General features: G+C 39.3%; 1 protein-coding gene across 2 annotated transcripts in view; it reads left to right on the forward strand.

The window, feature by feature from the left end:
• Positions 1-14,220, forward strand: part of STXBP5L (syntaxin binding protein 5L) — a 189,129-nt gene that overhangs the window by 88,403 nt on the left and 86,506 nt on the right. For both annotated transcript variants that reach the window (XM_080613872.1, XM_080613873.1), the window contains exons 5-6: positions 5,179-5,313; positions 14,116-14,179. In XM_080613872.1, coding sequence (XP_080469998.1) covers positions 5,179-5,313; positions 14,116-14,179 — 199 coding nt within the window. The remainder of the gene's footprint in view (positions 1-5,178; positions 5,314-14,115; positions 14,180-14,220) is intronic.

The following is a 14,220-nucleotide window of genomic DNA, read 5'->3' on the forward strand; positions in this document are numbered from 1 at the left end:
TCACAAATTCCTCTCTATAAAGAGCTGCTTTGAAAGAGGACCTGACAGAACATCAGCTAGTCACTGGCTAGTATCAGGAGGATGGTCAGTCTATCAGGTGGCAGTGCAAAATAAACAGCTTGTGGTGATGACCAGCTGAGGTAAGTAACATAAATTAGTGGAGAGTACTGAAGGCATCAGGGGATGCTGAGAGAGCTTCCTTAAGCTGGGAGGGAGCTGTAATCACTCTAATGAAAGGGTAGACTTCTGGCATACATAACCTTCTTAAGAAGGTGATTAACTTTTTCAGTAGCTGAATTCATCCAAGCTGGGACAATGCACTGTAACTTGGGTGTAAGGCAGTGCCTGTAACTTAGTACTCACCGAGGGAAGGCAGCTGGGCCAGGACTATGGCTGGTGTGCCTTGCAGCTACTGGGTTTACTTCCTGTCAGCTACTCATGTTCCAAGTTCACCCTCCGTCATGTTTCATCTTCCTCGTCTGTAAATTTGTGAGATTCCCATCTTTTCTGAGCATGTGGATGGTGCAGTTTATCCAGGTAGGATTCTGAGTGGGGTTCAAACTGATGGGTTTTTTTTTAGGGACTTGGAGAAACAGAACCTTTCTGCCAGTCAGTGCTGGCCATAAGGGCTATACATATTCTACAGCTGTCCTTACTTAAGATTACCTGTACAAGGGGAAAAAGCATAATATAAATTTAGTTGCAGTTTTTATATCACGGAATGAACAGTTACATAATTAAATTGGAAAAACTGTCCATCATTTGGACAAAACTGCAATTTCTTCCCCCTGCTTCCGCAGCTCTCTCCAGTCCCCACCAGGAATAGTGTTCCAGGCAAATTCTTCGTACTAAAAATAGAAAAAGAATAAAAACAAAGCAGAGGCAGAAGGAAGAGTTCTCAACATTATCTCCTCTTTTTCTTAGAGCAACAAGATTAGTGTAATAAAGATGATTTCAAGCCACTTGAGAATCTTCACTAATGTTTCAGCGAATGCAGCAGTCTCAGTTATTGTAACATTGCAGTATTGTACTCATAGAATCATAGAATAGTTAGGGTTGGAAAGGACCTTAAGATCATCCAGTTCCAGCCCCCCTGCCATGGGCAGGGACACCCCACACTAAACCATGCCACCCAAGGCCTCATCCAACCTGGCCTTGAATACCACCAAGGATGGAGCATTCACAACCTCCCTGGGCAACCCATTCCAGTGCCTCACCACCCTCTCAGTAAAGAATTTCTTCCTTATATCCAATCTAAACTTCCCCTGTTTAAGTTTTAACCCGTTACCCCTTGTCCTGTCACTACAGTCCCTGATGAAGAGTCCATCCCCAGCATCCTTGTAGTGATCCCCTTCCATCACATGCAGTGAGGTTTTCTGGTCAAAGCTGTGAGACTGTAGAGTGCTGTGATTGAGAAATGTACCTTTTCAAGATATGCTGGTCAGAATATGTTCCTTTTGACAAAGCCTCTGCAAGTGATTCTGTTTTCTTATTGCTTTCATAAATTCAGAAATGTTTTCAGGACTTCTACTGAAGAGTCTTTGCTTAAAAAAAATCAGATTTAGATGGTTTTATTTGTCAACTGTTGCTTATTTTACATTAAATTTTATATCCTGTTTAGTGCTTTAAATACATTGGAAAACTGATACAATATTCCAGACTATTTTGGCAGCATAGGAACACCTTTTTTGATCTCAGTCCATGTTTTTTACTATTTCTTATAATGATCAGTGACATTCATATTGTGTTTGCTGCTAGAAATGTGTAATATCCACATTTCTGGCTGATTTTCTGTTAAGTGCTTAATGTTAAGCAAATTCTCAGGTCTCCATTTAGTTAGGGTCCATGTTATCTCAATCAGATTGACAATCTGATTAAATTTTGGCAGAAGCCCTTCATACTGGCATAAATCACCACAACCCCTATCTTCTTAAAGATTAAAATAGCCTTTCTTTCTGGCTGATTGACTGGATTTTGTAAAGGCATCAAAGGACATCTTAATTTGCTTGTGGGATAGATGACTAATAGAGGGATACCTTTCATCCACCATGAAAGCTACAGTATGAGACTTCATTGTTTTCTCTGGAAAAAATCATAATGCAGTTTCAGTACTTAGTGAGATGGAAGATGTTCATTAAAAATCAGAGTCTTGCTTCAAAGCTTTCAAACCTCAAAGTCAAGTTAATTTTTTCTGTAAAAGTGAAGAGTCAATAATACATAAAGCAGTTTGTATTTAATTTACATAATGTAAAAGAAAACTACTTCAGAGCAATACTTAGTTTTCTGAGAACATGAAAATCATATGGCTTTGTTTGGTGAAGCCTAACAAGGTATATTAAAATGCCTAGTAATCCTTGTTACAGAACTGTATTGTCTTTAAGGGAATAACAGTATAAGCTCAAATATTGTAAAAGGTGGTATTTGATAATGTCTCATAACAGTTTGGGTAAACGATGAAGACTCATAGGGTAGTTTTCATTGTGGGAGAAGGAATATGCAGAATACTTCCTGCATATTCATGGCTGTCCCATGAATCTCTCAGAACATAATGAAATTACTTAAGAGGAAGCAGCTGAACTCAAGAAAACAGGGAAATTCGTGATCATTTTCTTCATTCTTTAGCAACGCCTAATTCTCTTCTGGTCCTTCAGACTATATATCCAGACTTAACTACCTACTGGTGCCTGGGATTCCAGATAGGCCAGTAGGAAAATAGGTCTAGTAACTGATGGGCAGTAGTTAGTACTTTTGCTCTTACTGTAGGACCTTGCTCTTGAAATACCATGTTCTTGAAATTTTCAACCTAAGGCAGACAAAAGGAGGAGGTGCAGGAGCTGGGAAATGAGACTTCCATTTAGTCTGATGGTTGCTCTCATAGTACATGCTAGAGATCATAACCTCAAAGCAGATTTCAAAAAGGGAAACAAGCAGCCTCATATGGGGTCTGAGGTGATTTGGAGTTGGATTCAGTCTTGCAGTTTGGAGACTAAGTTTTCCACAGTCCAACATACTGGCTTGTGAATGGATTTATCAGAGGACTGAAATGAATGTGGTCCTGGGTGCACTTGAACCTGCTTGTGTCTGATGACATAACTAGGAATTTGGAATAGCAGCATTCAAGTCAACTAGGGTTCACTTTGTAACTCATGAGTTATTTGTCAGTCACTCAACAGATGCATTTTCAACATTTCCAAAGTCACAAATATTTTCTCTTCCTGTAATTTAACAGTTTGCTGCAAACAAGTGCTGAATGAGCATCAGTGTGAAGTGGCTAAGAGGATTTATCTGAGGGAGCAGGGAAGTTTTTGCATGGGCTGGAACCTAACAGAGCATGCATTTGCTTTGGAGTGCAAGAGAAAAAAAGAAGCAAAGCAAATACAGATACGCAAGAAACAAAATATATTTGGACTAAATATCAAACTAAGCAGAAGTGTAGCAAATGGTGTGTCTGGAGAGAAGGTGAAAGACGTTGAGTTGTTTAATGAGAAGGATGAGGAAAGATGTGAAAATTGGCTTCACATTTGTAAAACTACAAAGCTACAAAGGGCAAATTGTTCTTTGCACCTGGGAAGAACATAACAATAAAGCTAACGGCTTTAACTCCAGCAAGGAATATGTAGGTAGCATATACATTGTGCAGTTCTTCCTGTCAGTCATTTGTCGATCTGATTGCACCCACAATGTAAGTACTAAGTTGCTGTTGAAGGCATTTCATTTATGCATACTAAACTGTACCATCGTCAAAGCAATTCTCTTAACAGAACTTGGTTCTCTTTCCACTAAGAGCACTGGAATTATTGGCAAATTTAGACAACTAATGATAAAACAGCCCTGTATGGATAGATAGAGCAAAGCCTATATGTTACTTAAGTCTCACTTGAATCAACAGAACAAGATTTCTGTGAAGGGCAAAGCCATATTCTGGAGTCATGAGTCAGTAATAGTTTTCCCATAAATTAGGATGTGAGGTCCGTACATTTCAACTGTGTGATACATATGGCAAAAGTAATAATTTCTCGCTTGGATTAATTCAATGGTAAATGTTCTGACACATGATTAGATACTTGGAAAACTGCAGAACTATCCAAATCCTGTGTAAAATCTGTTTGGAATCTTATTGTTTGTTGAGAGTACCTTCCAGGGAACAATTACAGAAAGTATGTGAAATGTATATAAATAGTGAACAATTCCTTTAATTCAAAGGGAGACAGATGTTCTACTCAGAGGACTTTATGTGACTGAGAGAGCCAGATCACTGGAAGACAGCCAGCACCCCTCTCACTCCTTTCTCATTAATTCAGAAAGATCACTGTACCATGAGAATAGAAAATTGAAATATCTATGTTCTTAAATAATGTTTGTGCATTTATGGGGGAGGAAGGTGTTGAGGATAAATCAGATTTGTATAGAAAAGCTAGAAATAGACTGCTTGGGGAACTGAATGATAAATATCATAATGTATGGCATACCAAGCAAAATACCTGCATGAATGTATGTAATATCTATATAATAACTAGAATATCAAACCTGAACCTACTCATTCATCATCTGTGAAAACTTTTATGTCTTATAATGAGAAAATATCATATCTTTCTGAGCTAATATAGCACTGGTTCATCACCCTGTAAGATGATATGAGTGTAGGATTCAGCGTGTCTATGATAAAATACTTAACTTGGTCAGGCTGTTATCTTGTACTCTGCTCTCCCAGATAGCAAATAAATTGAATGTTTTCTTGTGTGAATGATGGTGTTACACTTCTGCTGTACAAAACATTCATCCTGCTGATGTCCATTAACTCCTGTTTGTGGAACTGCAGAAACTGCTTGTTCTAAAAAAGGAAATAAGAAAGCCTAACTCGGGTGTTGGATACCATCACAGTGCAATTTACATGCTCTTGGAAGTAACATGACTTACTTCAGTTCTCAAGACATAGAGCTTTTTTTTCCTGCCCTTTATATAGGCATGCAGGATTGACCCTGTTTTGTTTCATGTTCTGTTCTATTTTTTTCTGGAGATGACCTCCAAAACCTGCACAGTTTTCAGAACCCTGTGTCTGCTGGGCAGGCTTTTCTCAGGTTATAGACTAGAACAATTATTTCACCTGCAAAAATGATAAAAAATACTGAAATACTGTTAATACAATATTCTCTCACTTCTTTTGTTTCTCCTTTCCAGGATTACTTACTGCCATCTACCTTTCCAGAGTAAATGGCTCTATGTTGGAACAGAGAGGGGAAATACACACATTGTAAATATCGAGTCCTTCATTCTTTCTGGATATGTTATCATGTGGAACAAGGCAATAGAACTGTAAGTGCAGACTTCTTTGCATTTGTGTCTGTAGTCATTTTCATAGCTGTCTTAAGATCTGCTTGTAAGAATAACTTCTTTTTACAAATATTAACAGATCATTTGAAAGCCTTTTATTTTAACGATGCACATGCAGTATTAACTGTTTTGTTCCAGGACATTAGGAATTCAGGTTTGTGATAGAGACCGCGTAATTATATATTATAGAAAAGAAAAAGTTATTGGCAATCTGTTTAACTATGAAGTTCCATGAAATACAGATATCCATTAATCTCACAAATTCAGATTTTGCTATTTTTATAAGAGTAGTTGGACCACCATCTCCTCCAAATATCCTATAAAGAGAATAATGGAGTATATTGGCCCTAGGACTCTATGGAGAAGTTTTCTTCAATGAAACGTAGAATCATTTAAGTGAAACTGAACTGGAGGTCTCTAAGCCAAGCCTCCTGCTCAACACAGGACTAATTTCAAAGTTAAATCAGGCTCATCAAAACCTGATGAAGTGATAGGAAAGTGTCTGTTAAATGGCAGTTCTCTGACAGGCTAACCCAGGTGCCTGTGTCATGGGTATGAAGGAGGGAGACATATAAAAATCTGAGCTGGATAAATCCCTGCTTCTTGCAAGTAAAAGCCTCAGCAGAAACAAAACATTCTTTCTGGGCTCTTTCCTCTGTTAAGTTCTAACTGCTGTGGGCAAACTTGTAGTATTTAATATAGTTTCTGAGATGTCTTCATGTTGTGAGGTACCTGTAAGCTCTGGTAGTAAACTGAAATTCACCAAGCTCAATGAACCAAGAGGACAGTGTCTACAAATAGGATTACAGGCCTACAGTGGTGGATCTAATTCTCTGCCCCAAGCAGACATCACATTGATAGCAGCTTCTTTTCTCCAAAATTCTCCCCTTTTCCGCCCCCACTATTATGACTGACTTTCACCAATCACTGTGTCCCCCAGATTGACTAAACTCATGCCTCGTTTTCTTTCCTCCTCCCTGTCCCCACCAAACTTCATAGGCAGTCATAAGAACCAAGTTTCATCTTCAAAAGAGATAAAACCAAGGTTTCAAATGGTAATCAGGATCCAGTCTGCTAGGGAATCTTTTATCCAGTTCTTGATTTTGAATGTTTGTTTGTTGAATGTTTGAATGTTGAAGTCTGTGTAAGACTTTGCTGGGGAGTTTTGGCTGAAAAATTACTGGTGGAAAATGTGGTTTAATCCAGAGCAGAATGAATATGTTCACTTTGAGCTCTTCAGGTGAGAGGTATCTCAATTATTTTCTCTTTCTCACTCTGTTCTGGTGATGTTGATATCTAAAGGTTTTTTGATTCCTATATTTTAAAATGATTATATACTATATTGAGTAGATAATGCCTTTGAGGCTTTGAGAAGATTTTTGTGCACACTTGGAATTTTCTTTCCTCCAGACATTAGGGTATTTTTATTGTGCATGGACATAAACCTATAAGTTTTATGAAGTAGAAGCCTTCCACCATGTTTCACTTCCTACTTCCTAATTCTTTCAAAATTCTTTTGGATAATTTTTTATTTTAATGGCCACAACAACCTTTTAATGAGAACAGAACGGTGCCTCTCTTCAATGAAATGTATGTGGGAAAGAAGGGCTGCTTCCTAACAACCTGCTTGCAGTAAGATCAGCTATGAAACCAGATTGTTCAGGGCTTTACGAATTCAGAGGTCTTGTTGATGTTAGGTACTTTCAAAGATGAAAGAAAATAGGAAAAAATATGTAAGTAAAACTTCATGTTTGTATGGAACACCTTCAGCCTTAGCATGAGCAGTGGTAGTAGTGCTCATAACATTGTTTTTCATTCTGAGATAGTTTATATCATTTCAGAGTATGGGATTAGTTTGACGATGTTGCTGTTCTCTATCAAGCTCGGAAGGAGAGAGTTTACCTTTTGTCCGAGCATATTTGTGTCAAACTTACTGGCAAGGAAAGACCAGTAAAAGTGATTGCTCTGCTGCTACATTGAAGTCCTCAGTTTAGATGGAGGATATAGAGAGAGAATTTCGAGTGTGTCAGGTTTGTGTGTCATCGCCACAAACAAGCTCTTCCCTTTTCAGTGCAATTCTCATCCAGTTTATAAAATTGCAGACTAAGTCTGCCAACACAACTTGACTTTCTTTCAAAATTCCTCCTCATTTTCTTCACTGACTCACCCCTACTTCTAATGAAAGCTCCATAAGTTGTCATAGCTTGAATTTAACTCAGTTGTCACTAAGATGTCAAGGTTTTACAGTAAAAACCAATAGGAGATTGAACTGGTTCATCTTTAAAAAACCTGGAATGTTTTGACTTTGGAATGTTAAACTGAATATTACCACATTGAAGTCACTGTAAAGCCAGATTACAGCTCATTTTGTGAGTAAAACATGGTTAAAGAGGGCTTCCATATACATTCCTAAAACACTATGGCCAAGGTAACCTGAAGAGGTCAGAATACCTGTGTTAAAAAGGACCTGTGTCCTTTATAAATCATGTGCACTCTCTGAAGTTTCAGTGGACCTGGCCTTGTCCAGAGCTGAGAGAAAACATTAGAACGTGGGGAGTTTTAGAAACGTTTTGTCTGGCAATTCTTGTCACAGCCACTTCTGCCATCTCATGCATTGTCACTACCTCAGACCACGCTGAAGCATCTCGTCAGCTAAGAATGAAGAATAACTCCAAACCTTTTCACTTGTCATTTCTCTATCATGTAGCAGAGCTTGTCCTTTACCATCCATGTTAGAGGCTCATGATATGGTTTGGTTTTCTACTCTCTAATAAGCAAAGTTTCTCTCTTTCCCTTAAAAATGTTTGGAAACAAGTCTGGAGGAGAAAAATAGTCAGTAGGGCCAGCATGTCCCTATTTATTCCAGCTACAGTAAGATTAATTTTCTCGTCTTGCAGAATCATACGTTTTGGAAGGTCATCTGGTGTTGGGAAGTAAAGGAAGATCTTGATATGAGTCTTCCGAACTCCAAAAAAGTGAAATATGCATTGTAAGCTCTCTTCGCAAGCCTGCAGATTCCAGTGTTTGAACACCCCACTAAATAATGAATGAATACCTGAACCTTGACAAAATGTATGGGATTTGGAGTATCAAAGAATTGGGAAAATTGGAACTCAGTTATGATAGCACCATAATTGGGTCTTTCCTTTCTTAGCTCTTTTCTTGCCCATCCCCATTTCCTGGATGTGTATCAGAGCCAACAGTTCCACAGCAGTGAGGAAAAGCAGTACATAGGAGAAGCAGCAGTACATAGGAGAAGCAGGTAGAACTGCTACCCTCTCTATGTGTGGACCTAACTGGAAATAATTGCAGGTATAAAGCAAGTGCAAGTTGCAAGGCATCCTTCTAGGCATTCTAGAAGTTGCATCTTGAGGTTGTACTTATTCTTACTTACTCCAGTTCCTAGCTTTGATCCACAGCGTATGCATGATGTATCTAACTTACTCATTTTAATTTCTCTGTGATTGTACCAATGAAAAGAAAGTCTTAAAATCTCTGGTGCACTGCACGTTTATGGAAAGCAGAACTGTGGAAGATGTCTGACTACTAGCACTACGAAAGTATCAGCTTACGCACATGCTTTTCTCAGCACTGTCACATTCAGTCAACTTCAATTCTGTAACAGTGACTAAGATAGATGGGTTTGGGGTTTGTCTTTTTTCCCCCTCTCTCCTAACTCCTTCTGCCACTTTCTACCACCAGGTTTTCATTCTGCTCAGAAATCATTACAGTGCTTCTGGAACTGGGCAGGGTACTTTTTTCAAAAGGAAGATGTTTTCTCTTGATTTGATTCCATTTTGTCATGCATTACTTTTACCTGCTTTAAGATTGTCTTGGTATTTGAAGGTCTTACAACAGTGTGTAAGTCACTCTGTTTCTTAGAGTGCATAAAACATGCCCAGAATGGGGGGGGAGTCCACCATCTATGTATTTTCCACATTTTCTGGGGTCCAAATTCCAACATTGCTGAAGACTTCTTTTTGAGTTTTCTGGGTTTAGAATAAAATAATTACATAAAATTTGCTATCCTTGCAAGTGTTTTGAAGGCTGCCGTGTTACTGTGAATGGCTTCTTCTTCTCAATCCTGTTCTTCTGAGTAGAAGTCAAGGATTACAGCAAACCAGCTCTCTCATCTCCCAGAAATGCACACGCACCAAATGAATGAATACCTGCTGCTGTCAGGAATAACTTCTGATGAAGTGCAAAACAGCTTCAAGTATCCCTAATTTCACAACAAACTTCTAGTTCTGTATAGCTGCCATGGGAACCTTTTGTTCCATTTTTCAGTGTTTCAGTCTGGTTTTGTGGGCTTAAAGGTCAATGAAAGCTATGAAATCTTGCAATCTTTTGTATCATTAGCTCATACTTTCTTCTTGCTCAGTTCAGGGTAGCTTCTGCTCCAGGAATTTTTTACTCTGAATCATTGCTGGTATTCTTTTGACTTGACCTTCATTTTCGTATCATTTCTGCTGTGTTTAGACTTGGCTTTGTGTCTTATCCTTTTCATGTCTCTTCAGGGCTCCTATTTTACTCATTCTGAGCTGTACCTCAGCTAGGATTTGGGAATGAAGAATTCTCTGCTCAACTGTTTCACTTACACCTTATTTTTGCCTACTAATTCTTCCTTATTTTTCCCTTTCTTGAGGGGTAGGGTCTAGCTAGTTTTTACACAGCTTGAAGGGATGCCTGTACACAAGTGCCTGTCATCAACAGTAGCGTGTTTTATTCATGATAGCTTCAAGTGTGGTTGGTTTCCCAGCACCTCTTTGTCCTTTCCAGGAGCTGTTGGATCTCTGCTTTTGCTTTTAATGTAATTCAGCCGTGTTCTTCTTTCTTTGTAAGCTGTTCCAAAATGACAGCATATAACTTTCTATTCTCTTGGACTACTCTACTGTAATAGTAATAAGGAGAAACAAAACAGTTTATATATGCTAAAACTACATGAGGCAAAATGTTTTTGCTTGTAGACATTTCCACATGCAGTATAATCTTCTATATGAAAGTAGTAATTACTGTATCAGTAGCTCTGATAGAGTTTCATTAGAGTAAACTAATATTATCAATACAATATAGTTAACTAAATTGCTTCATTTAATCCTACTTCTAGTGCAGTCATGGTGTCTACCCTTAGGAGAAATTGACTGTAAAGCCTAATGCCTGGCACACTTTTTACAAGTAACATTTCTCTAGGGATCAAAAAAAATACTGGTATTCCTTCTGTTTTATACATACTTTCCTTGAGGAAATAAGGAGATGCAAGAAGTAAGGCACTGATCTGCCTTTGACAGACTATTCCTGGTGTTACTGTGGTGCAAAGAATTAGCTTTTGGTTCCTAGACAGTCCTGCACTAGGAAAGAGATCACATCTTTTCAGGAGAAGCAAGATACATGTATTGTCAGAGATTTATCATGTCTCTCCTGGATCCAGCCATAGGGCAGGTTGAGAGCAACAAGCAAAAGACCATGGAGGATGGAGAAAGTTACAACCCTTTCACACAGAGTTTTCTCCCCTGCTCCCTCCTAACTGGTATTGTTTTGTATCAGTATATCCTCTCCCAGACATCTCTCCCAAGATGGGGGATGTTCTGTCCTAAACCAAACCAAAAGCTTTGTGCTGCCACTCATGAATATTCCGTGTTGTTTAGTCCAAAAAGGAATTAGTTTTGATGCAGGTACTTTATTTTGTATGTCTAAAACCCAATATTTCTTGGAGCCCTGGAAAGGCAGTGCAGGACGACTGCCAGGAAGCAGGCTCTACAAGTCCAAAAAGCTTCAGGAACATCTGTTGTCATCACTCCCCAGAAACTCTGTAGGAGATCTTATCTGCAATGACACATCTGAAATGACTTCCAGGATATACAGCTGTTTGAAGATCCTTTCTCATTTCCCGACAGAATTAGCGTTATGTCTGCCAAACTTAATAGACTCTGTTTCCTTTCACCTGTATATAATAAAAGCTGTCAGCTGTTAAGCAATCAAGGTGTTTGTGGTGGCTAGACCCTGGCTGGTTGCAAGACCCTCACCCAGCTGCTTACTAGGAACAACTAGTTTTGTGATAATGAAAATATGTTTAGCCTAAAGTTGAATGTAATGTAGAGTGAGATGTAAGAGTTGGATGTTACCCAAAGATAAATGGACACATTCTTTGGCAAGCAATGATGTATGAATCTTAAGAAGAAAACTGGTTGCACAGATTTATCTGAGTTGTTCTTGACTTTTAAAATTGGTAGGTACGAAGGGCTGGCTAGGTGGGATCATCCTTTACCTTAGACAGTATGTGCTTTCCCTTTCTCCCTTCATTTGCCCCAATTTTCCCAATATTCCTGGTGAAGTGCTAATACTGGTAAGGCCAAGCAACCCAGCCTCCATACTGGATAGCTTAATTGGCTGGGATAACCGCCCAAACCAGTATGCCTTGTCAGCCTGTGTGTGCTCCTTCCACCACTGTGGCTGTTGCCAGCTTAGTCGTGCCTGCTGTTTACTTGGCTCTGCTCCCTTTTCTGTCATCTGTCAGTGGTTCTCATCTGGCTAAACAGTAACATTTATTATGCTGCCTCTTCTCTTCCTGGTTTTGTTTTCCCCTCTTATTCTTATCCTTCCTGCTTTGCCTATCATGCCATAAGCAGCGTGTACCTCAAACAGACCTAGTTCTTTCCATCAACATACTTGATGGACATCAACATACAAGTTCAGCTAGGTGAACCTATGTCAGAAACAAAATTCAAAGCAGCCTAGAATGTCCCAAGATGTCATATTCACTCTCTTGAGGACAGATGTGCAAGTCTTGTTTGCAGATGTCCTCATCTTACCCCTCGTTTACCCCTCACTGTCTAGCTACCTGGCCTGCTCCAAAGCCGGGTGGTGTGGAAATGACTTTTTTATTCCAGTGCAGGTTACTCACAAACAGAAGCTCAGCCCCAACTGGTCAGTTGTCTTGGATAGGAATGACAGACAGATCTCCTGCTAACTGCATCTCTGCAAAAATGGTTGAGTGCCAAGTCTCAAGCCAAATGGGCAGCTGCTGCTGGCACCATTAATGACTGTGTGTATAGAATATTACTGTATAAATTGGCTGTCTGCTGCTTTCCTGCTCATCTCACTTCTGTGCTGTGATATGTTGCAAAATGCTCTTGCAGAAACCTTGCTCGTGGAAATCTCATGTGGAAAAGTAACATACTGCAGGTATCTGTGGAAACAGGATCTGCCAAAGCTGAAGATAGTGGCATGGGACCATCTTGTGGAGGAGGTTCACCAAGGAAAAGGGGTTGCCACACTGTGGCTATCTTTGCGTATTCAGCTAGCAGTAAGGGTAAAATATAAGTGAAAGGGTGGGATTGTCTGGTCTTCAGGTGACCTAAAGTTTTCTATACCTTTGGCCTGGAATAAATGTAGTTTGGAAGGTCTAAGGATGTCTGGAGTAATTTTTCACTGTCTTTAGCTCAGGGATAAGTATCAGACAAGGTCTTTATTACTCTGCTTTGGCCTAGTTTTAGTGCATAACCCTATAGTTGGCAAAAAATGGGCAAAAAAATAGAGGGGAGAGGAAAATGTGCATGCTTTCAAGAGTGTTAGAACATACTGGTTAGGGAAGGATGAATGTACAAGGATATGGATTACTCCACAGTATTTTAATGTTTGAGTTGCCTGCAAATTTTTGCATAGCACTCTCAATCTTGATTTGAAGTCTGACCTGGTAGAAGAGAGACCAGTTTTGCTAAGTGCAGTATTTGAGCCAAAGGAAAGAGCGACATTGTTAATCTAAGAAAAACCTTTGAGCAACTTGGCTGGAGAACCTTGTTTTGGTTTGCTTCTTTAATTCTCTTGCGAAGTGTTTTAAAGCTCAGAGCCCAGGTGATTTTAGGTTTGGCTTCCAGATAAATTCTTAGCTTTATGGGTACTGTCAATCTCTGCCATATTTTTTTCCTGGTGACCTTTGGTGAACCAAGACCATGCAAGTGTAGATCCTGAGCTGAACGCCAACAACTCTGCTCTGACCCCAGAGCCTAGATGAAAGAAAGGTCCTGTTCTGTTCGATCATTCACATAGCCTGAAGGTCTATGGACTGTGCTTGTCTTCTTGCTCTGTATGACTGCCAGGGCCTAAAGGTTTGGTCAGAAAAGATGACAGTTGAAAAATCTTCATCTGTCTGTTCAGCTTCCTATGATTTGCATTTGCTCTCAGGTGCTGGACATCAATGACAACAGTCCCTGTACTAAGTTGCATGCTTCATTGTTGGTACAGGTTGCAAAAAAAGGTGGAACAGCAAGAACAAGAAGTAGTCTTTATAGAGGCTTACAAAGACTCATGGCCCAGTCATTATACAATTGGCGAGTCTTGTTAGCAGTATTTGAAATGAATGCAGTGAAGACTTTGCAAATCCTTGCTAGATTAGCCTTGACATTGAGCAAATGAGGAGAGAGAGCAGAAAGAGAGGGAGTGGAGACTAGGAAAGGCAAAAAAGCCTTAGAAATGAGAGGGGGGGAAATACTGTAATAGGAGGAATAGTAAGATTTCAAACAAGCAAACAAACAAAACCCCCAAAAAACAGAAGAAAGGATTAATTAGAAAAGAAGAATCTTTGCCTATAATGGCAAAATGGGAAATAGAGGAGCACATGAAAAAATATCAGTAACTTTCAGGGAGTTATCATCCACTGCTGGGAATTTTAGAATGACTTTTAAACTGTTGGAGTTACATGTTGGTAACACATCTAGGAATTAAGGTGAGCATCTAGCTCTTCATACAAAAAACATTCACAGATTTGAATTGATTTTTGTCTTGCAGATCCACAAAGACTCACCCTGGGCCAGTTGTACATTTAAGTGACAGCCCAAGAGATGAAGGAAAAGTGAGTACAACCAATGGTATAAAACATTTCATAGGCTTTAT

The sequence above is a fragment of the Psittacula echo genome (assembly GCF_963264785.1).
Source record: "Psittacula echo genome assembly, chromosome: 3".
NCBI lineage: Eukaryota > Metazoa > Chordata > Aves > Psittaciformes > Psittacidae > Psittacula > Psittacula echo.